We start from the raw sequence: 24,551 nt of genomic DNA on the forward strand, positions 1-24,551 counted from the left end.
GGGGTGAAAATAGCCCTCGAAGTTGGGAGTTGAAATCATATTTTTGGGAATATCTGCGGAATTAAAGAAGATAATTGTATTCTTCTTTTTGTAAATTGTTCGTCTTTAAATAGGGAATTTTTGTGCGTAAAAAAATTTCAATAAACTTTATTTGTTTAAATAATATTTTGAAAATTTATCATTTTTGTTTAAATTTTTGCACTAAATGTTGATCTATTTTTTTGCGACTTCGTGTACGTAAACTATGGACAATAAAGTAATTTTTAGAAAAAAAAATACGCCGACTTCGAAATGCACTAAAAAGTATAAAATAATTTCTATTTCCTAATGAAGTAATTTCTATTTCATTCAATCATACAATTACGTAACAGATATGAATGAAACCTATTTACTCGTTAGGTATTATATTAAATACATTTCAACCTTTTCGGAGGCGGCGAAAAATTAAAAGATTATTTTGAATATGTTATTTAATTTTGCGCCGCCTCCGAAAAAGTTGAAATGTATTTAATATAATACCTAACGAGTAAATAGGTTTCATTCATATCTGTTACGTAATTGTATGATTGAATGAAATAGAAATTACTTCATTAGGAAATAGAAATTATTTTATACTTTTTAGTGCATTTCGAAGTCGGCGTATTTTTTTTTCTAAAAATTATTTTATTTCACACTTTTTATCGGCCGGCAAGACGTGTTTGTAGAAACAGTAGAAAATCGGCGACTGCATGTTGACTCATACACCACCAGAGACACGGAGGCATACGTAGAATTCAATATATTAGTAACAATAGTTTTTCGCTAATAACTCGAAAACTAAAGCTTCCCCTTAATTGTGGATAAGGAAAAAGTTGTTCAGAATCGTGCCCCTGATAACATATTAAAAGGACATTAAAATCGTCCAAAGTTGATTTCAAAACTTTTCAACAATTTCTCGCTAATATCTCGAAAACTAAAGCTTTCCGCGAAATTTTTATATGAACAAAATTGTTCAGAATCATGTCCGTGATAAGATATTAAAAGCGCACTAAAATCGAGAAAAGTTTATTTCAAAAGTTGCCGGTTTTTTTGCAATAACAACACTTTGCAATTGAAAAATGAAAAATTTTTTGATAATGGTACCAATGGGGAGTCAGAACCTACCAGATGCAAAAGGTTTCGTTCCGATCGGTGCATCCAGCTAGGCGTAATAGGCGGGCACACATAGAAAATAAAAATAATAAAAAAAAAAAATAAATAAAAAAAAAATAAAAAATACTGATCGAATTGAGTAACCTCCTCCTTTTTCGAAGTCGGTTAAAAATAGAGGATACATGTTTTTGGAATTTGCTGTTCTTTGCAATGTTTATTAGATATAAATTTAAAGTCACCTCCTGTGAAGAGGGGCAATATTTACAATATTTTAGACATTTTATACCTCTACAAATGCCGTTAATTCATTTCTGAATAATTATTGTTAGCGTCGCAGGTATAAGCATGACGCGGTTATAATCAACGCCGTAAGGAACATAGGCTTTTATGGCCAATATGTATTGTTAAAAAATAATTTAATTTAATTCTATTTTCTTAGTTTCTTAAAAAATCCCAATGTTTCCAAAAGTTCTAAATATGTTATTTAGATTGAAGTCTTTATGCCTGTAAAAGTATGAAAGCAGTGTTGACCATAAAAGTCTATTTAAATTATTCAGAAATGAATTAACGGCATTTGTAGAGGTATAAAATGTCTAAAATATTGTAAAAGATGGTAAAAATAATGATATTTTTAATAAAAATGCTGATTGTCCCTCTTCACAGGAGGTGACTTTAAATTATATATCTAATAAACATTGCAAAAAACAGCAAATTCCAAAAACATGTATCCTCTATTTTTGTCCATAGTTTACGTACACGAAGTTGCAAAAAAATAGATCAACATTTAGTGCAAAAATTTAAACAAAAATGATAAATTTTCAAAATATTATTTAAACAAATAAAGTTTATTGAAATTTTTTTACGCACAAAAATTCCCTATTTAAAGACGAACAATTTACAAAAAGAAGAATACAATTATCTTCTTTAATTCCGCAGATATTCCCAAAAATATGATTTCAACTCCCAACTTCGAGGGCTATTTTCACCCCTTCAATGTGAACGATGGCCGGTAAGAAAAAATACGGGTTAAATATTTTCTTGAGAACTATCTTTCACATAAGTTACATTAAAATCGGTGTGTCGCGGTTCGATATGTTTCTTTGTAAGATTCAAAAGCAAGATTTAGAATGTGGAGAAGAAGAGAAATTACCATCTCCACCAAAGAAAAAACTAAGAACATCCATAGTAGACTGCTCTGAAGAAACAAAAAGTGTAATAAAAAATGTTATTTACAATTTTTATATTGATAGAAAGATTGTACCTAGTGGGCCCATGCTACTAGCAGCTATAAAGGAAAAAAACAGATTTTCCATGGGAATTACATAGTTTACACAGGTTGCTGAAGAACATGGGCTATAAGTGGAGGAAAAGTAACAACATTCGTAAAATCCTAATAGAAAGGCCAAATATTGTTATGTGGAGGGGGAAATATTTAAAGGCCATCGATTCCTATCGAAGGCAAAACAAAAATATTGTGTATATCGACGAAACATGGATCGACAATACCCTATGTTTTGGAAAATGCTGGCAAAGTGAAGATATGTTAGGTATTATTAAAAAATACCAGTTCTTCTCACCGATACATAATTGTCCACGCTGGAGGAGAAGATGGTTTTGTAAATGAAGCTGAGTTGATTTTTAAAGCTAACAGTACGACAGGTAATTATCACGGACAAATGAACTCGGAAAATTTCAAAAAATGGCTTACGCAAAAATTAATACCCAACTTAACAAGCAATTCTGTCATCGTAATGGATAACGCACCATAATGTATCCTAAGAAAAGACAGAGAAATAACTAACACTATTCTTTTTCAGTTAGGTGAAAACTTTTGGACACTGCGCCAATGGAATGTCGCTCGACGCTTCGCTCGTTCTGTCTCGCTTCTGCTACGTATATCTGACCCACTCTCCGCGTCACGCGACCGATTAATGTATGTGTGCGCCTCGACAAACAGCGTGTTGTTGCCGAAAATGCGTGTGACAATAGGCGGCAACGTTACAATCCGACCACTGCGATGCTCTTTTCGTCCCTCTAGCCCCGATCCCGTCCCGCTAGTTTTCTCTCATACTCTGGACAGTACCTACTAGTCATAGTGGATGGTTTTACTAAGTTTACTATTATAGAACCCGTCAAGGATAGAAAGGCTAAACGGACAGTAATTAATATTAATGGATATGTAGAAGACTAGATCGCAACGGCAAAAAACAGCAAGAGTTCTTGCTTCGAGCCGGAGCGGTTAAAGTCTCCGAAAAAGCCTAAACACCTTTTGGGTGAACGACCGTAAACGTAAGCAACGCACGCGGTGCGCGAAACGGTTGTCACCCAAAAGGTAAACAGGAGTTCGAGGTGCATGACCCGAGAAGAGTGCGGATATAGTAATAGATAGAATAAGAGCGAAAAGTTCATCCACCTCGCGGTTTAGGATTAGTTAGGAGTAGGGATATTCGGGGTTATATATATTAGGATAAGTGGCGGTGACGGGTAGATTTTAAGAAACCTATTGTAAGTGCAAGAATAAAGAGAGAGAGGGAGAGAGATAGAGCGATAGAGAGATAGAGAGAGTGTGAAGAGCAGAGCAAGAGTGAAAATAAATTGTTTTTGCTGTCTTAATAAGTGGTTTCGATCATCATTCTCCACAATCCGATCCTACAGATATAATCCATTTGTTCGGGGTGCCATTGCGTATTATTAGTGATTCACAGCTAGGACATGTACATAAAATATTCTGTACTACCTATGGGATTCGGCATGTTGTAAACACGGTAGCCACACCTTGTGCTAACGGGCAATGCGAGCGAACGATCGTAGCAGCGTTGGCAGCAATGGTGACAGAAAAAAGGTCAGGTAAATGAGATAATTACGTCAAACAAATCCAAAGCGCATTAAATACAACGTTCTATAAAGAAACAGCTGCCACTCCAGCCGAAGCATTGATGCGACACAATACAAAGACTATAGAAGAAGCGCGAATTTTGCAAAAGGTTTACACTGAAATAGAGCGCCTGGCTATAAAACGCGGATCGAGACACATATCGCGAAAGACCAGCAAAAACAAAAGCAGCGATACGGCCGAACTCGACGAGAAGCTACCAGGTACCAACAAGGGGACTTGGTGATACTTGAAATTAACACCGAACGGGCGACAGGAGAAAATAGGACACTTTGTCCTAAATTCAAATGGCCATTTAAAATCTATCGGGCGCTCGTAAATGACCGGTACGAGGTCGAGGATTTACGAAGAGGGGGTAGACGGGCTACGCTCGTTGTCGCGGTAGAATGGCTACAACCTTGGGTCGCGGTGGTAGAGTAATGTTTTGTTTTGTTTAAGGGCACTGTAAGTACATGTACTTTAGATCTTTATTGCAAAACAATAGCAGCGGTCGAAAGTCACCGAGTGTAGCTGTTGCTTACGAATCGTCATCTTCGTCAGGGTGAAGAAAGTTATCGCTGGAAAGAAAATGTGATATCGGGGAGCTGACTGCACCATTGTACGATTGTTTTGGTCGATCATGTCGGGACAACGTTAACACTTTTACGACCGATGACACCAACGTGGTGCCATAGGCAGGCCAGTCGTTGTTGGCCGGTGATACTTATGTGGTGTCATGGACAGGCCGTTGTTATTAGCCGTTGACTTGCACGTGATGTCAAAAATATTGCCGGCTCATGGCGACGTTTCACTGTGCAAAGATGCGATCGTGAAAGTGTTAATCGGCCTCGGCCGGTGATGCCGGTATGATGCTAATAGAATTGGCGTGGCCACTATTACAAGATCATACCGAAGCCATCATATCAGTGAGCAAAGTTGCTACTGAATGATGGAGGAAGGTTCCGACTGTTAACGACGATTGTTGGTCACCGTTGTTCGATGTCGACCTTGTTGCCATCGGGCCAGTAGTGATGGCTACTACTGGATGACGATGATCGATATCATTGTACTGTCATGACAGAGAGCAGATTTTGTGACTATCATAACGAAGACAACGGATTCATCAGGCAGCAAATGGCAGAGGAGCACCAGCAACACCACTAAGGCGTTGCAACTTGGCAGCCCTGTCGCCATCCAGAGGTCGAGCGATGAACGCGGTCATCGTCGAATGATTTATTCGAGGTTCAACTTGTCACAGATGCTGATAATCCGAATTCCATAATCGCAAGGAACCAGCATATTAAGAATGTATACAGGGTGTCTCGTAACTAGTGTTACTCCCTGAAAGGAGTGGTAGAGGACGTCATTCTGAACAAGATTTTCCTTTGCAAAAATGGGGTTTAAAGCTTCGTTTTTGAATTATTCACAAAAAACATGGACCAATCGCAGCACGAGGATTTCGCGCGTTCAGACGCGAGAGTGACAGCTTCGAAAATGACGGTCGATCGTGATCGTGAACAAGCGTATCGATACCACGTCGATATAGCGTCGGTATAACAGAAAGCTATTGGATGAAAGTTACATTGAAAAACGAATGAAAAAATCTGAATTATTATTGAATTATCATTTATTAATAGATCAGAAATAAAGAAATTAGTCCTTACTCACGTAATCAGAACAAATCGAATTTATTCGATACGTTTATTTGTTATCGCAAAGTGTTATCGTTAGATATTGTGATGATGAAAAAGAATAAATATTCATTTTTAAAAAATTCAATAAGCTTTCCATTCAACAAATAAAAATTTGAATTGAATAATTAACAAATTTAAATGTAACTCACCCATTGAAACGCAAATAATCACAATGAAAATGCATCTCTGCCCGGTGGCAGAGCCGGTGCTCGATCCACCGATAAGTATTGTTAATATAAATAAATCACCATACAGAAACTCTTAAAAAACTTTCAAGAAACTTCACTGTCACCTATTACTGTCATCTTTCACTATTAGTTTTCATTATCACTTTTCTCTGTCACTTTTCATTAATTTTCACTGTGAGTCCGACACGTAAATAGAATGAAAACACGTGAACAAATATTCATAAACAATTTGAACTGTACTATCTTCAAAGCAAGAGAACAGAATTTTTGATTAAAAATAACGATACATTTTATTTCGATATGTTTCTTTTGACAATAAACGATGACTGTCGATCGACCCCGCAGTCGTTCAACAGATTATCGTTGCATGGCAACCGTTCGCGACATATGCCTCGCGATCGAGAACGAAACCGCGATCCGTGGCCAGTCTAACAAAGTCTTCTAATAAAATATAATATAAGTTCGATTCCTCAATTCGGATATCTTATAATGAGAATATAGAGTATCGTTAAACATACATACCTATAAATAATCGTTCATACATTTTCATTTGGTCCGTTTATGGGTCGTGCTTATGTTGTGCAATTATTAGGAAGAGACAGTGAAATAAATTGAGAGTTCATTGACCCTGTCAAGGCATCAGCTGTTGATGCTCTGATCGGTGGATTTACCCGGTGACAAAAATATATTTTATCGAAACTAGTTTTTTCATAAATCAATGGGTAAATGTTATTTAAGTTGTTTCTGTATTTTTACAATTAAACGTACGTAGCAATTGATTTATTTCATTTCAATGAGGTACTGCATTGGAAATTCTATTCCAGTTCTATCCCATTTCATAGGCAAGGTACTCATTCGTTTTGAAACGTGAATTTATTCGTTTGCTTCATTAGAATAGTTGACAAAATTAATTTTCGTGAATTTATTCTTTTTCCTTTTCAAATGCATAAAATAAATACAACATACTTCGTCTCGTTGTTGTAAACAACAACTAATTGGTTTATTTCTCATTCATGAATTACAAAGAACTTAATATTATTCTTAACTTCTTAATTCATTATTCGATTTAACTTTCACCTAATAGCTTCCTGTTATACCGACGATATGCCGACGTTATACCGACGATATTGATACGTTTGTTTACAACGACGATCGGCCGTTATATTCAAAGCTGTCGCTCACGCTGTCGCGCGCCCGGTCTATGTGCGCTCTCATTGATTAGTGTTTTTTGCCAATAACTCGAAAATGAAGCCTCAACCAATATTTTGGCAAAGGAAAATCTTGTTCAGAATAACATCCTCTACCACCCTTTTCAGAGAGTAACATTAGTTACGAGACACCCTGTATATGAAGGAATACAAGCATGGATGAACGTGGGAGTGCAAAGAATGCGTGAAAACGACAAAAGAAGTATGCGGGGTCAAGCGATCGACGATAAGGACAGACACGTTTCGGACGCGTTCCTATAAAGACCTATTACGCAATTCTTCTTAATTCCTTGTTCATCATATTAAATTCAATATTTCTTAGAAGCCGAGCCAGGATCTGAGAGATCGTCAAAAACGGGAAAACGCGAAAAATAAAAGTAACCATTACGTTTGGGCCGCGCAACAACACGACGATCAAGTGAAAGCAAACGTGAAAGAAAAGTCAGTGTTAGCGAATTAAACGGACAATCGGAAACGCGAAGTTAACGGAAACGAAAAGTGAAAACGGAAACGATTGTTCGAGAAATCACACGATGATGGAAGTCGAAATGAGCGATCTCGATAGAACGATCATCACCACCGAAAACAGAAAGAAAACGAAGCCACCAGACATAGAGGAAATACCGAAAGCGAAAATACAGGAACTGCGTACGAAACTAGAAAAGCTAAAGGGTATAGCCGGATAAGGTAGTCAAATGTGCCCTTGAGTCGAATTAGAAAGCCAATTCGTCAGTCGGTAGCATATCCAAAAAAAACATATCACACCAAGTTTCAACTTTCTATCTCATCCGTGGGATAGTAAAAGGGAAAAAACGATATTCCGGTTTTTGGCCCATTTTGCCTATTTAATTTCATTGTTGTAATCCATAAAGCAATTGTGTGAACGTAAATCCTCTTAAAATTACTTAATGCATCTTTTATGGGAAAATGACATAAAAATTCAAAGCTGAAGTTTGTTTTTCGCGCGAAAAAATCAGTTTTTGATTTTTTTAACTACGGCACACCTCACCGAAAAATCTGAAAAAATTAGAGAATAATAGTTGTACTAATATCTAACTGCCACATTAATATAAAAGTAGTGCTCCGACATCTTCGCTAAAAAATTGCATTTTTTCGGAGTTTTTTTCGGTTTTTGATTTTTCACGACTAAAATTTGCGATCAAACAATTTGAACAAATTCTATAATATGCGCTATATGGGCCTCAATATTTTAGAATTTTTTCAGAATTTTTGTACGAAATTAAATAGGCAAAAAGGGCCAAAAACCGGAATTTCGATTTTTTCCTTTTACTACCCCCATGGATGAGATAGGGGGTTGAAACTTGGTATGAGATTTTTTTAGAAGATATGCTACCGACTGACGAATTGGGTTTCTGATTTGACTCAGGGGCCCATTTAATTACTTTATCCGGCTATATCCTTTAAGTAAAACGGGAAAGAAAGCGAAGCTAAGAGAAAAAAGTATCAATTATGTGAAACAGAATGAAAACCCCGATCAAGAAGAAACGGAAAACGAAAGGGAAGACGAAGAGGAGGAGATTCGAGGCTCGATATCGAGCGAGACAGAGGAATGAGAGAAGATGAAGAAGAAGAAGACGAATGAGAGACGAGGAAGAAAGCGAAAAAGAACGCTCGAAAAAAAAGAACATCCATCGAACGTTCCAGTTTGTTCACGATCAAAGATGTCAAAGACTTAATACCTCACTTCTCGGGTGACGATAAAATATTGATAATGAAATGGATTAATGATTTCGAAGACTTGGGCATATTGTTACAATGGAAGGATTTGCAAAAATTAATTTACGCGTAGCGCATGTTACGGGGATCCGCGAAACAATTCGTAGCAACGGAAAAAAGTGTGACGTCATGGAAAGAACTGCGAAAAAGACTAAAACGTGAATTTAGCATCGAAGTGAACAGCGCCCTGATATACTCTCGGTTGTTTCGACGAAAAAGGTTACCCCACGAGAGCGGACGACAATACGTTTACGCGATGCGCGCGATAGCCAGCGAGGGCGACGTGGAGGATAAGGCCCTCATCGAGTACGTTATAAATGGCATAGAAGACCATGAATACCAAAAAGCGATCCTGTACCAATCGCACACATTACGAGAGCTGAGAGAAAACCTGGAAATATGTGACAGGATAAAAGAAGGGACGAAAGGATCGAATTGCGGAAGGGAAGAAACGAAAACAAAGAAGGATGTTTTACGTACACCGAAAACCTCCCGTTGCAACACATATGGCTTGCCGGAGCACGACGCGAAAGATTGCCCTGAAAAGGGAAAAGGACCTAAGTGCTTTAATTGTAACAATTTTGGACATATAGCAAGTAAGTGTAATTGTTCGGCCGCGAACCGAGACCTTTACCGCGGCTAAGAGATTTATTACAGGGTTCAAGAGTTTCGACGCAAGGACCACCGTAAATAGCTTTATACTTCGAAATACGGGTCACCGAGGATCCTTTAGTCTATCAAGTCTTATTCGGACCAGTGTTAACTTAAGCATGTGCTTGCCATAAATTGGCGAACAGCTATACCTTTCCTTTTTGAATAGTTTTAACAAACAAAAACACAGACTTTTTCTTAACTGTCACCCTCGGAAACGCGAAGGTGTTCGGACGATTTTTTTTACATCAAGAACACAATCAAACGTTGAATCTTGAGCGGGTCGGATCGAGAGTTAAGAAGTTCCGCGTAACGTAACGTAGAATAACCATTTGCAGGGTGGTTCGGAGATCAATTATAACACTATTCGAACGGGACCCTGCACTCCTCGAATAAGCCATATGTAGGGTGGTAAGGATCGAGTGACGCCTATTTGGACGTCGACCGATTGGACGCGTCCCGATTCGACGCGCTCCAATTCGAAGCGGCACCGACTGGACGCGTTTCAACTTGAAGCAGTGCCGAATGGACCTAATCTAACCTAACAGCTTCGAATTGGAACGCATCCAATCGGTATCGCTTAGAATTGAAACGCCTCGAATTGGAATGTATCGAATCGGGACCGTCCAAACGAGACGCGTCCAATCGGTCGACGTCCAAGTGGGGCACCCCCTAAAAAAAAAACATTACACACTGTTCGAGTAGGATCCTACATTCCGCGAACAGGCCATTTGTAGGGTGGTAAAGATCATATATCGCAACACTATTCGAGTGGGACCATACACTCCTCGAATATCATCGAAGATCATCGTGAATGATCCCACGCAACGTGGATTATAACACGAATCGAAACAACATTAAGCGAGACCTTGTGCTCCTCAAATCAATTCAAACAACATTAAGCGAGACCCTGTGCTCCTCAAATCAATCAATAATCAAACTTAACAAAATATACAAAACGCATACATACTCATTCACACTTTCACCGTTCAATCATTAACAAATACATATTTTGCAAGAGGTTTTTTATGCCGCAAGGCTTTTTCCTTGAATTCGAGTCATTCGAGCCAATAAATTATCATGATTTTTCAGGCTCAATTCTGTCTAAATAATTTTTATTTACCCTCCTCCTCAATCAAATTCGTACATGCCTTTGAAAAACTGTGACGTATACGTCACGAACCGTCAGCCGCGCTCCGTCGACGGCGCACCGTCAGCCGCGCACCGCGAGGTGGGGACCCCCCACCAAGACCCGATACATTTAATCACCGATCGATCGCGTGATCGATGAGTTGGCTCGGGGCTTCGGCCCCGACAGGACCTCTCCGGCGGTCCGCTCCAAGGCAATAAGGTTTCCCCAGTCTGCGGACGGGCTCGGCCTAGGAAAGCCAGAGGCCGGCATCGGTGCGGAGGACAGGCCACACACCGGGGTTGGCCGCGCCAACCCTCGGCACCTCCACCGGCCGTGGAGCAGCGGCAAGGCCCAGCTCCGTAGGAGTGGAGGACGCGAGTCAACCGTCCATCGACTTCTCTACCGTTGCGGCCAGGCCCGGGGTAGGTAAGTCGGGGTGGACACCGCGTCGGAGGTCAGGCCATGGCGCGGAGTCTGCCGGACCGCCGGGAAGCTAACTCCAGGAATTCAATCTCGGTTTTAATAAGAGCAAGGCAAGGCCAGAAATGGCCACTTACCCTGTGTTCTTTACTTTCCTACCCTCCTCCTCTTCTCGATCGCGCACCGGCCCGTAGTATAGTTACCGCGAAGCCCGCGAACGTGATCCTCTGCCCGAACCGCGAACACCGCGACGTGTTCCTCCGCCCGAACCGCGAGCACTGCGACGTGTTCCTCCGCCAGACCCGTAAACTCCGCGAGACGTTCCCCGACCGACCGACCGAACCGCGAACGCCGCGTCAGATTTAGACATAAGATAGATTGTAAGAATAGGGTAGCGTAGTATGTAAGTGCGTAGCGTGTAAGACTAGTTTGTAACCGTTAGTTTATAAGACCTACGCCGCCACCGCCGCCACATTGTATTAACAATCGCGTCTAACACTATTCATTGTACATTCTAGAAACCGAAGACTGTAGACGAACAGGTGTAGGTACTCTACGTGGGGAATTAATTAGACGCTTCTTTTAACAAGAGGTATATATATATTTGTAAGAAAAAACACGACACATCTAAGTGTCGGGATTTCCTTAATAAAGTTGAGGTTATGTGGCATTACCGACGGAATAGGAGATTATCGACGGGGAAAACAGACGAGAGGAGGAGAAAGAACACGTGCTAGGAAGAACCACGAGATAAAGATTTAGAGAAAGAAAAAGGGGATAAAAGCTTTAATTGTTGTTTCTCATTTCCAGGTAATGAGCATAATCTGTAAATATTGTAAATAACCGACCGCGTAAATTTAATAAAACCTCATTTCCAGAGCATACCCAATTGGTTTTTTTCCTCTACCAAAGGTTTATATAATCGATTTAGGGATATATAAGGATAAGGAAAAAAGAACATTACAAAACAACAATTCTGCTACGACTACAAAAAAGAGATGGAAAAACTTAAATTTACATTTAGAATGAAAGGATCAGGGGATGGAAAAACAAATATTCTATGCCTAACCTCAATAGCCACGCCAGATGAAAGACTTTTCTATTTACCGGATGAAATCCAACCGGTAAACCTACATAAAAATTTAACGGAAACACAAACATTTGAAAGAATAAAAAATAGTATAAAGAAAAGAAATCAGTTCAGAAGTATCTGGATAACCTTGACACAGGAACTCAAGAAAATATACTTGGATGATAATGAAAACTTGATGTTTCAAGATATTTTTCTAGAAGAAATAGCAGAGAAAAGGGAAACTGAAACAAGTATACAATCGTCAAACGAAACTTTACAAAAACTATTAGAAAAACTACTTGAAGACAAACAACAAAAATCAGAAATTCAAAACTTAAGTAAGATTGCAAAAGACTTTACGATTGAGAAATTTGATGGAAAAAACGTAAATGCAAAACAATGGCTAGAAGAATTTGAGAAAGAATGTGAACGTTGCATGATCAAAGAAGAAAGAAAAAGAATAGAAATTTTTAAATTTTTCTTAGAAAAAGCAGGCTTAGACTGGTATAGCTGTATGATAATAAAATTTACAGTCGAATCAAACTGGGAAGACTGGAAAAATGACTTCTGCGAAACTGTTCACGCGATGGGTAAAATATTAATTATTTATAGTTAATTTCGAAGGTTGTAAATCTTCGTCGACCCATGGCGTTTCCACAACTTGTTACGGTAGTGGAATTATATGTAGAGTTAGTATTATAGAGTAGAATTGATAGAGTGGCTCAGAGTCCTCCACACTGGTGTGCCCAGGTCAATGAAGGATGTAGATCATCATCCCACTAGTTGTAATGATTGTTGTGTGTTGAAGTCGTTGATAGTGACAAAGTTAATGTAAGACTGACCGAAGTAAGTATATTCTAAGGAAACTGATTTAAGACTGACTAGTCGCCTCCAAACAGCCAGAAAAGTAAGCAATGCAGGAGGTTCAGGACGCGAAGGCGTTACCAAAAAGGGCCAATCAGGACAAATTGTTATTTGTGAAAAATACTGATTGGTGAGATGGTTCAGCGAATAGAATTGTAAGATTTTTAGCTTTCAATCCAGGGTTGTAAACAACGTGTCGTTAATAAGGTGACCCAAACAGTTAAGAAATTTGGGTCCTTCAAAGGAAGTAATAAATGGGCACCACGTGTTTATCATCGGAGTTCGAGCGCGTAGGCCCACTTTAGTGGGGTGCACAGTTTAGGACCATGGAAATAAACTTCTTAAGAAAAGGTATATTGGTGTTAGGAAAACGTGCTTTTCTGGCCTGTTAGAAGGCTATTGTCAATTGTTAAGAACGTCAAGTTGTGGAAACGTTCATATGGTCTTAAATATCAGTTTAAAAATTACAAAGGTGAAACGTTTTTGGGCTTGAGAAAATACCCATAAATATTACTTTAATTATATTCCGAGCAACTCGGAACAAAACTTTTGGTAATAAAGGTTGGTCTTCAATCAGGTATGCACACACTTTTAAATATCAAACGGGCTCTTTATTAGAATATGCTGTAAAAAAAGAAAAGTTATTACTACAAGTAAGAAAAAGCATAGATACAAATACACTAATAGATCTAATAGCCATTGGTCTCCCAAATAATATAACGGATAAAATAGACAGAGAACAAATAGAAGAAACTAAGGACCTATACAACGAGATAAGCAAATTAGAACATCTGGTAAGATACCAAATAAAAAAAAGAAATAGCAACTTTGAAACCAGATCCAAACAAATAGAAGAAAAGAGAGCGTGCAAAATTTGTGAAAATGCTGGAAAAGGAAAACGTTTTCATCCTGAAGGAAACTGCTGGTTCAAGGATAAGGAAGAAAAAAAAGACCAACCATGGAAAATAAACAATAACTCAATTTTAGAAGTAGAACTGAACAATGAAGATCCAAAAAACTTATAATCCTACCATTAATTGCGTTTAAAATAAACTTGAATAATATATTAGATGTTACAGCACTATATGATCCGGGCTCAAACATATCTCTGATAAATGCAAAGATATTGAGAATAAAGCAAAATAAAATGCAACATAATCATATGGTGAATATAAATACAATTAATGGTAGCTCTGAAACCAAAGGTAAAGTTACTTTAAAATTAAGGATTTTCGATATTGAAAAAGAATTGACCGTTTTTATAATAGATAACAAAGAATTCGCATATGATTTCCTGGCTGGTTTAGATTGTTGCAAAGAATTCAACTTAAGCCACAATGAAAACTTAGAAATAATACAAAATAACAAAAGTAATAAAATTATAGAAACAACAAAAATTGAAGATGTCAAAATTCCTGATGTACTAGGTGACATAATTAACAAAGAATACAAAATAAATTTCAATGAAAATTTGAATATTGATAATTATAATATAGAGAAAAACCACTTAAATGAAAAAGAACAAATAAAAATTGAGAAATTAATAGAAAAATATAAGACGGTATTTGCAAAAGACAAGTATGATGTCGGCACAGTAAAAGACTTTGAGGCGCATATTGATTTAACAATTGACAAATACTGCTGTAAACGTCCTTACAGGTGCACAACCGAAGATAGAAGAGAAATAGAAGAACAAGTAACAAAATTACTAGAAAAAGGTCTGATTGAGGAATCATACAGTCCATTTGCGGCCCCGGTCACCTTAGCCTATAAGAAAGAAGAAGAAAAAAAATCACGGCTATGCATTGACTTCAGAGAACTAAACAAAATAGTTATACCGCAATCACAACCTTTCCCATTGATAGAGGATTTAGTAGGAAAAACCGTAAACTGCAAATTCTTCACAACATTAGATATCAATTCGGCATTCTGGTCCATCCCACTAAGAATTCAAGACAAACACAAAACTGCGTTTGTGACACAGGAGGGACATTTTCAGTGGACGGTTTTACCATTCGGACTAAAAACAGCACCAGCCATCTTTCAGAGAATACTGAGTGGCATAATAAGGAAACATAAACTCTCAGAATTTGTAGAAAATTTCATTGATGACATAATAATATTTTCAAAAACATTTACAGAACATATCGAACATATTGCAAAATTATTAAAAGCCATCACGAAGGAAGGATTTAAACTGAAATTCTCAAAATGCTCACTTGCAAAGAATAGCGCAAAATATTTAGGCCATATAATAGAAAATAACACGATTAGACCACTAAAAGACTATCTAATAGCAGTAAAAAATTTTCCGACACCTACAACAAGAAAAAACGTTCGCCAATTTCTAGGAAAAGTTAACTTTCATCATAAGTTTATACCAGACAGTGCAAAAATCCTAGACCCATTGCACAATCTGCTGAGAAAAGATGTGAAGTTCATTTGGACACAGGAATGCCAGGAGGCATTCGAAAAAACAAAAAAATGGCTATGCTCAGAACCAGTGCTGAAAATATTTGATCCGAACGCCCCAATTAATATATACACAGATGCATGCAACACTGGAGTAGGAGCTGTACTAAAACAGATAGATGAGAAAGGAGAAAATAAACCAGTTGCATATTTTTCAAGAAAATTAACAGAATCCCAAAAAAAGAAGAAGGCCATATATCTGGAGTGTTTGGCTATCAAAGAAGCCGTAAAATACTGGCAGCACTGGTTAATGGGTAAAGAATTTACGGTTTATTCCGATCACAAACCTTTAGAAAATTTAAATCTTAAGGCAAGAACAGATGAAGAGCTGGGTGACTTAACGTACTACCTAGCACAATACAATTTTAAAGTAAAATACAACCCAGGAAAAACAAATCATGAAGCAGACTGTTTAAGCAGAAATGCAGTGTTAGAACCGGATGAAAATTTAGAGGACTTTATTACCTTTGTAAATCACTACTACAGGGATGTACAAATTAAAGGGTGTAATTTAATTAACTTGAAAGAGATACAAGAAGACCAAGAGAAAAGTTTAACAACAGAAGAGAAAAAAAATAATAAATTAGTCAAAAAGAATGGAATTTATTACAAAAGGATAAAAAGAGAAGAAAAAATCATAATTTCTAAAGATCTTGGTATAAAATTATCAAGGAGAATACATGATAAATACTGTCATTTGGGGAAAACTCAAATGATAAATAAAATAACACCATATTACACGACAAAAAACCTAACAAACATTATAAAAAGAATATGCGAAGACTGTGAAATTTGTTTAACAAATAAATCAAGAAGAAAATCAAGATATGGATTTATGTCACACCTAGGACCAGCAAAACGACCTTTTGAAATCGTATCTATTGATACAGTAGGAGGATTTGGAGGATCCAGATCAACAAAGAAATATCTACATATATTAATAGATCATTTTACACGATATGTATATATATCAACCTCAAAAAACCAAAATGCGAACGATTTTATAAAACTAACAAAGTTAGTTACAGAAAACTATAAAATTGACACAATACTAACGGACCAATACCCGGGAATAAACTCCAAAGAATATAAAAATTTTTTACAGAAAGAAAATATAAAACTAATTTTCACAGCTGTAGATTCAGCATTCTCAAATGGTTTGAACGAGAGAGTAAACCAAACATTGATAAATAAAATATGATGCGGTATAAATGAAAGAAAGAAAAAAATAGCTTGGACACCATAGCAAATAAATGCGTAGAAGCTTACAACAACACAGAACATACGATTACCAAATTTACACCAAGATACCTTTTAGAAGGTGGAAGTACAGATATACTACCAAAAGAATTAAACACCAAACATACAGATGAAAGATTAAAAAAGGACAGAAAACTAGCTTTAAAAAATACAATGAAATCCCACAACTACAACAAGATAAGATTCGATAAAAATCGGAAGAGATTGAAACTACAAGTTGGAGATGAAGTATACATAGAAAATGGAAATAAATTAAATAGGAAGAAATTGGACGAGCTACGAATTGGACCATTTAAAATTACAAAAAAAATCTCAAGCTCCATATACGAAATAAACACAGGACATAGGAAGAAGGAAACAAATCTCTATCACATAACTAAATTGACTCCGGTATCAACGGCCCACAAAAACAATTCTGCAACCAAGCAATAATTGTTTTTTCTCTCGGGGGGGGGGAGATGTAAGAAAAAACACGACACATCTAAGTGTCGGGATTTCCTTAATAAAGTTGAGGTTATGTGGCATTACCGACGGAATAGGAGATTATCGACGGGGAAAACAGACGAGAGGAGGAGAAAGAACACGTGCTAGGAAGAACCACGAGATAAAGATTTAGAGAAAGAAAAAGGGGATAAAAGCTTTAATTGTTGTTTCTCATTTCCAGGTAATGAGCATAATCTGTAAATATTGTAAATAACCGACCGCGTAAATTTAATAAAATAATTTTCGGAAAAAAAATACACCGACTTCGAAATGCACTAAAAAGTATAAAATAATTTCTATTTCCTAATGAAGTAATTTCTATTTCTCTGAATCATACAATTACGTCACAGATATGAATTAAACCTATTTACTCGTTAGGTAGTATATTAAATGCATTTCAACCTTTTCGGGGGCGGCGCAGAATTAAAAGATTTTTTTGAACATGTCAACCTTTGGACAGCCGAACATAGGCAAAGCTTGTATAGCTACTTTTTTTTCTATACATATAATTCGACAGCACGCCGCGAAGTAGGTGTTAGTGCGTATGGAATGTAACTATGGTCTATCTAGCCCTTTGCGGACGGGACGGTTCGAAGTGAACCGTGGGGCCGAGCTCCTGCCGCGATAGTCATTAAAAATTGCCGGCGTATATTTCTGCCTAAACGCGGTTTTCGTTCATAGCATTCCAAGTCATATTCTGGACATATTACATATACATGCACAGATTTACGTGCATGAACACATGCACGCGTTTCTCGGCTCAATCAACTGTTTTCGCCAAACGCAAGTATGAGTTCTTCGGCCAATTTGATGATTTACGCAGAACGCATATACGCGGCGGTAGTCCGCAAAGGGCTATATTCATAGAGTATGCGACGGAAAGACTCGACCGCCGCATATACTATAAAGCTAGAGCCCATCTGTCGCAAATTTGGTAATTCCCGCGTCGTAGGCTCCGTTTATAGGTTCTTAGATCCATGGCTTCTACACGCGAACGAAGTCGATTCAATTTCATTTATATCAGAAACGTTGATCAAATGAAGATGCAGACATTACATTTACGTATATTACCAGGTATATCTATAATGGTTCGTATTCTTTCTCGGGATTTATTAATTTCCAATACGCCATACCACAATCAATTGGTTATTGGCAGCAACGTTTACTGAGGTATTTTTAATTTTGCGCCGCCTCCGAAAAAGTTGAAATGTATTTAATATACTACCTAACGAGTAAATAGGTTTAATTCATATCTGTGACGTAATTGTATGATTCAGAGAAATAGAAATTACTTCATTAGGAAATAGAAATTATTTTATACTTTTTAGTGCATTTCGAAGTCGGTGTATTTTTTTTCCGAAAATTATTTTATTTAACGTTTTTTAGTGGAATGGGGAGAATTGTATAGGATACTGTGAGACAGTTCTTCCAGGCTTTTTTTGACTGTGTAAATGCCATGAGCATAATTAAGTAAAAGACAACATGGATATTCGTTTTTCAACTTTTTTGCAACAATAATCCTTTGCAACTAAAAAATGAAAAAATTTTTGATAATGGTATCAATGGGGAGTTAGACTTCACAAGATGCGAAAAGCTTTGTTCCGATCGGACCACCCACCTAGGAAAAACCGCCGAACATGCATAGAAAAAATAATCCTTTGCAACTAAAAAATAAAAAAAATGTTTGTTAGAACGGTAGGGAGACTTTACCAAGCAATGGGAATAATACACCAACGTCAACGTGAACTCATCTTGCTGCATAAGTTGCGTGTCAAAGCGGCAAAGCTTAGTTAGTGTTTTGGTACAGTGCATTGTAATTGCCCTTTCTTGTCTTTCCCGTGCATAGCACGGGGCGTTCCACTAATAATAATAACAATAGTTATTCGCTAATATCACGAAAACTAGAGCTTACCGCCAATTATGAATAAGGAAAAACTCGTTTAGAATCATGCTACTAATAACGTATTAGAAGGACATAAAAATCGTTCGAAGTTGGCTTCAAAAGTTAACAACAATTTCTGTAATATCTCGAAAACAAAAGCTTTCCGTCAATTTCGCAAGATGAAAAAGTTGTCCAGAACCACGCCCCTAACAACATATTCAAAGGACATTAAAATCGTTCGACGTTGATTTCAAAAGTTAATAACAATTTTTTTCGCTAATATCTCGAAAACTAAACATTTCCGCGAAATTTGTATATGAATAAAATTGCACAGAATCATGTCCGCGATAAGATATTGAAAGCCCACTAAAATCGAGAAAAGTTTATTTTATAAAAGTTGCCGGTTGTTTTGCAATAACAACACTTTGCAATTAAAAAATTAAAAATTTTTTGATAATGGTACCAATGGGGAGTCTAAACCCACCAGATGCAAAAGGTTTCGTTCCGATCGGTCAACCCAGTTAGGCGTAATCGGCGAACATACATAGAAAAAGAAAAAAGTTGCCGGTTGTTTTGCAATAACAACACTTTGAAATTAAAAAATGAAAAATTTTTTGATAATGGTACCAACGGGAAGTCAGCGCCTTCCATATGCAAAAGGTTTCATTCCGATAGGTCCATCCAGCTAGGCGCAATGCGCGAACATACATAGAAAAGAGAAAAAAGTTGCCGGTTGTTTTGCAATAACAACACTTTGCAATTAAAAAATGAAAAATTTTTTGATAATGGTACCAATGGGGAATCAGCACCTTCCATATGCAAAAGGTTTCATGTCGATCGGTCCACCCAGTTAGGCGTAATCGGCGAACATACATAGAAAAAAAAAAAAAAAAAAAAAAAAAAAAAAAAAATATACTGATCGAATTGAGTAACCTCCTCCTTTTTCGAAGTCGGTTAATAAAACCTCATTTCCAGAGCATACCCAATTGGTTTTTTTCCTCTACCAAAGGTTTATATAATCGATTTAGGGATATATAAGGATAAGGAAAAAAGAACATTACATATTTTCAACAATATCACAGAGGTCTCTTTCTTTAGCTTTCTTACAATCAACTGAAAGACGCATACGCGCGCTAGGACGCTAACGCTGTGTGGCGCTAGTGTCGCACACCATAGACTACGCGAAGTCTGAGAAGCGTACTCGCTTCTTGCGGGTTGAATGTGGGGTCGCCACACCACCCCCTTCCAAATATTCCACATTCCTTGGAATAGGTCTTGAATAGGTGCGTAATGGAATGTTTTGAGGTGCTTGCTCGTCCGCAGAATTCGTCTCCATGAATGCTGGTTTTAATCTTTCTGTGGAAATGTTAGCAGGATTATTTTTTACATTTACTGTAAATACCTTATCAGTCACTCTTTTTAAAATTTGGTATGGTCCTTCATAGACAGGTTCAAGAGGTCTTTGCGCAGCGTCGACACGTACAAACACGTGTGTGCACGTATACAGATCTTTAAAAATGAATGTTTTTCTTTTGTGGTGATGCGCTGTAGGAATTGGTCTGACTCGCCTGATATACTCTCTGAATTTATGTAAAAATAACTGTGGATCTGCCGACGGTTCCTCGTCTGCAAAAAATTCTCCTGGCAGCCTTAACGGGTTTCCAAATAGCATTTCCGCTGCCGAAGCCTGTATGTCGGGCTTAAAACTAGTGCGTAAACCAAGGAGTACTGTTGGTAGCACCTCTGTCCAATCGTCGGCTTGATGACGTGCAATGGCTGTTTTTAGAGACCTGTGCCATCTTTCTATAATTCCGTTTGATGCCGGATGATATGCCGTTGTATGTATTCTTTTACAACCAGCTAATTTCATGAGAGATTGGAACTGATAAGATTCGAATTGTGAACCTCTATCTGTAGTAACTGTTGTTGGGGATCCATATCTTGCAATCCATGTATTATAAAATTCTGTTACTATTGTTTCTGCTGTGACATCTCGTAAGGGTATTGCTTCTGGCCATCGTGAAAATCTATCTATTATTGTTAGGCAATACCTGTAACCTTTCGATGGAGGTAATGGTCCAATTAAATCCATATGTACATGTTGAAATCGCTGATCGGGTATAGGAATGTGTTCCGGAGCGTTTCTAATATGCCTGCTTATTTTATTTCTCTGGCACTGTAAACATGTACGAACCCAATGTGCTATATCTTTTTTCATACCTGGCCAAACGAATTTCCCACAGATCAGTTTTTTTGTTGGGCGACTTCCTGGGTGTGCTAAATTATGCACTGAATTAAAAATGCGTTTCCGCAGCGATTGCGGTATGTATGGTCGAATTTCCGCTGTAGATATATCACAGTAAACTACATTGTCTGTGTTATCAACTCTCAATTTCTTTAGGTTGAGAGTGACTGAATCGCTTTGTAGCAGATCTTGTAATTCTTGGTCTTTCATTTGTTCTTGTACTAATTCTGCTGTGGATACTATTGTCTGCGATGATAATTCCTCTATTCTAGACAGTACATCTGGAACTATGTTGTCACGACCTGCAATATGAATTATGTTAGTCAAGAACTGACTAATATAATCTAGCTGTCGGATGCGTCTTGGAGTCGCCTTGCTGGATTTTTGACAAAACGCGTAGATCAACGGTTTGTGATCTGTTTTTATACATAATTCTTGTCCATCTATTTGATTTTTTAAAAATTGAATGCTTCTGTATATGGCTGTGAGCTCTCTGTCATATGTGCTATAATTTTTTTCACTTTCCGAGAATTTCTTCGAGAAAAATCCGAGTGGTTGCCACTCTGTTCCATTCCACTGTTCCAGTGTAGCTCCTATGGCGTTGTCGGACGCATCGGTCTTAAGTGCCAACGGAGCACCTTCTATGGGGTGAACTAGCAATGTTGCTTCTGCAACTTGTTCTTTACTTGCCTCGAAAGCTCTTTCCGCTTCGTCGGTCCATTTAACTAGACGTTTGTCCCTTTTTTTAGCACCTACCAGGTAAACGTATAGCGGTGCCTGCACTTTTGCTGCATCTTTAATAAAGTGTCTATAAAAATTTATAAGTCCTAGAAATCGTCTTAAATCTTCTATGGTCTTTGGTTTTGGAAACTGCTGTATGGCTTTTATGCGTTCTGTTAATGGTTTAATTCCCTTACTGCTAATATGATATCCGAGGTATTCAATCTCTTTTTTTCCAAAAACGCATTTTGCGACATTGATTTGGAGTCCGTATTTAAGAAGTCTGTCGAATACCTGTCTTAAATGATCCTTATGCTGCTTTTCGTCCCTTGATGCTATGAAAATATCGTCTATGTAACAATGTACGAAATCTAATCCTCTCAGCACGGTATCCATAAATCTCTGAAACGTCTGCGCTGCATTGCACAAACCAAACGTCATGACGTCAAATTCGAAGAGACCAAACGGTGTAATTACAGCAGTCTTTTTTCTATCTTGCGGCGCTATGGGTATCTGATGGTACGCTCGTGTTAAATCTAATTTCGAAAATATGGTGCAACCCTGCAACTTATATGTGAAATCGTGAATGTGCGATATCGGGTATTTATCTGGAACGGTTACTTTGTTGAGACGTCGATAATCGCCGCATGGGCGCCATTCTCCGGATTTTTTTTTGACCAAATGTAGTGGGCTTGCCCACGGACTATTAGACGGGCGGCATATCCCCTGCTGCATCATGTGTTCGAATTCTTTTCGTGCCGCTTTTAATTTATCAGGGGGTAATCTCCTGGGCGGCTCTGAAACCGATGGACCTTTAACCTCGATGTGGTGCTGAACATCATGTGGGCATCCTTGGGAACTGCGTGGTTTTGTGATATCCACATACTCACGCAATAATTCCTGGTAGGGGTTGTCTGCATTAATTGTGGATATGGCTGAAGCAGATTCTTTTGTGACCACGGCATTAGCCTGTAGATTTTTTGTGTGGTCCAGCAATCGTCTATTCCTAATGTCCACTAGCAATGAATAGTGCTTCAAAAAATCGGCTCCTAAAATTGGGTTTTTTACCTGCGCCACAATGAACTCCCATTTGAAGGGGCGCCTCAGTCCCAGGTCCAACGTGAGTGTTTTTGTTCCAAATGTGTTTATTTCCGTACCGTTGGCTGCAAATAATCTAAAATCGGATGCCCTACGGTTATCTGAGAGAGTTTTGGGCAGAACTGAAATATCTGCTCCAGTATCGATCAGGAATCGAAGAACACTTCTCTTATCTGTAACTAATAAGCGGCTTCTGCACTCTTCCTCTGACACTGCAGCCGCTATGCAGGTTGAGGGGTTTAGTTTTCCGGCTGTCTACAGAGTTCGCCTTTCCATGTACATGGTGGCTGACATTTCCATGACTTGGCTCTAAATCTTTCATGGTAGTAACACAGGTTGTGTGATCTTTCTTGTGACCTTGACCTAGACCTGCTTCTAAATTTTCGTCGAAAATGGGTTTGCTGTACACCTTGGTTCTTAGCCATCGCTTCTATCATAGCGTGTGTTGATCTCTGTGTCTGTAGTGATAATTCAGCCGTTTGTTTAACCAATGACAGAATTGCATCTATTGCTGTTTGAAATGAATTCTGCGATGGGTGCTCAATCGCGGACGCGTACATTGGCTCGCTTTTTTCTACGGCCTTATCGGCCAAATCCACTAGCTTACCCAACTCCGTACCGCTCTCTACCACCGACAGAAGCTCCTGCACCCGCTGTGGTAGTCTTTGTAGCCATAAAGTTTGTAAGAGCCTCTCTGCTACTCCGCTTCCAGCCAACATTCTCATTTCTCTGAGAAGCTCGGAGGGTTTTTTAGCTCCGAGTTCTATTCCTGTTAACAACTTCCGTAGCTGGCGCTCCTCTGAATCCGTAAATCTGTTTATGAGTGCGTTTTTAAGTGTATTGTACTTATCTTTTTCGGGCGGGGGTTCAATAACATCCGCCACCATCTTCATTGTCTGCTGGTCCAAATGCCGCAGCACTGCGCTATATTTAATATCCTCGGAACGGATTCGATGTAGTTGAAATTCCCCTTCTAATTGTCGAAACCACAATTTGGGTGCTTCTGTCCAGAAGGTGGACATTCTAAGGTTGAGGAATTCATTCGCCTCCACTGCTAATTCCCTGACCACGTGCGAACTCGAAGCGTGGGACGCCATTTTATGTGCGTCGCTTTCCGATAGAATCGGTACCGCGACGTCTGCGTCTAATTTCGGCGGTGAACGCTCTATTGGCATTTTTTTCTCTTTTTTGGTACGCACTTTCTGTTATCGGGGTCACCAATTGTAGGTACTCTACGTGGGGAATTAATTAGACGCTTCTTTTAACAAGAGGTATATATATATTTTCAACAATATCACAGAGGTCTCTTTCTTTAGCTTTCTTACAATCAACTGAAAGACGCATACGCGCGCTAGGACGCTAATGCTGTGTGGCGCTAGTGTCGCACACCATAGACTACGCGAAGTCTGAGAAGCGTACTCG

At 38.2% G+C, this 24,551-nt stretch overlaps 2 protein-coding genes across 11 annotated transcripts in view; both read right to left on the reverse strand.

Annotated features, from left to right (window-relative positions):
* Tsp (Thrombospondin) overlaps positions 1 to 24,551 on the reverse strand; it is a 258,039-nt gene that overhangs the window by 172,404 nt on the left and 61,084 nt on the right. The gene's annotated exons all lie outside the window — the stretch shown is intronic.
* On the reverse strand, positions 23,369 to 24,465 carry LOC143265512 (uncharacterized). Its single transcript, XM_076538123.1, has one exon. The coding sequence runs from the start codon at positions 24,302 to 24,304 to the stop codon at positions 23,369 to 23,371; it is 936 nt and encodes a 311-aa protein (XP_076394238.1). The 5' UTR covers positions 24,305 to 24,465.

The sequence above is a fragment of the Megachile rotundata genome, chromosome 1 (genome assembly GCF_050947335.1).
Source record: "Megachile rotundata isolate GNS110a chromosome 1, iyMegRotu1, whole genome shotgun sequence".
NCBI classification, from domain to species: domain Eukaryota; kingdom Metazoa; phylum Arthropoda; class Insecta; order Hymenoptera; family Megachilidae; genus Megachile; species Megachile rotundata.

What these genes read in the sequence shown, in the direction of transcription:
- LOC143265512 (XM_076538123.1), bottom strand. Translation starts at nt 24,304, where the DNA reads ATGCCAATAGAGCGTTCACCGCCGAAATTAGACGCAGACGTCGCGGTA.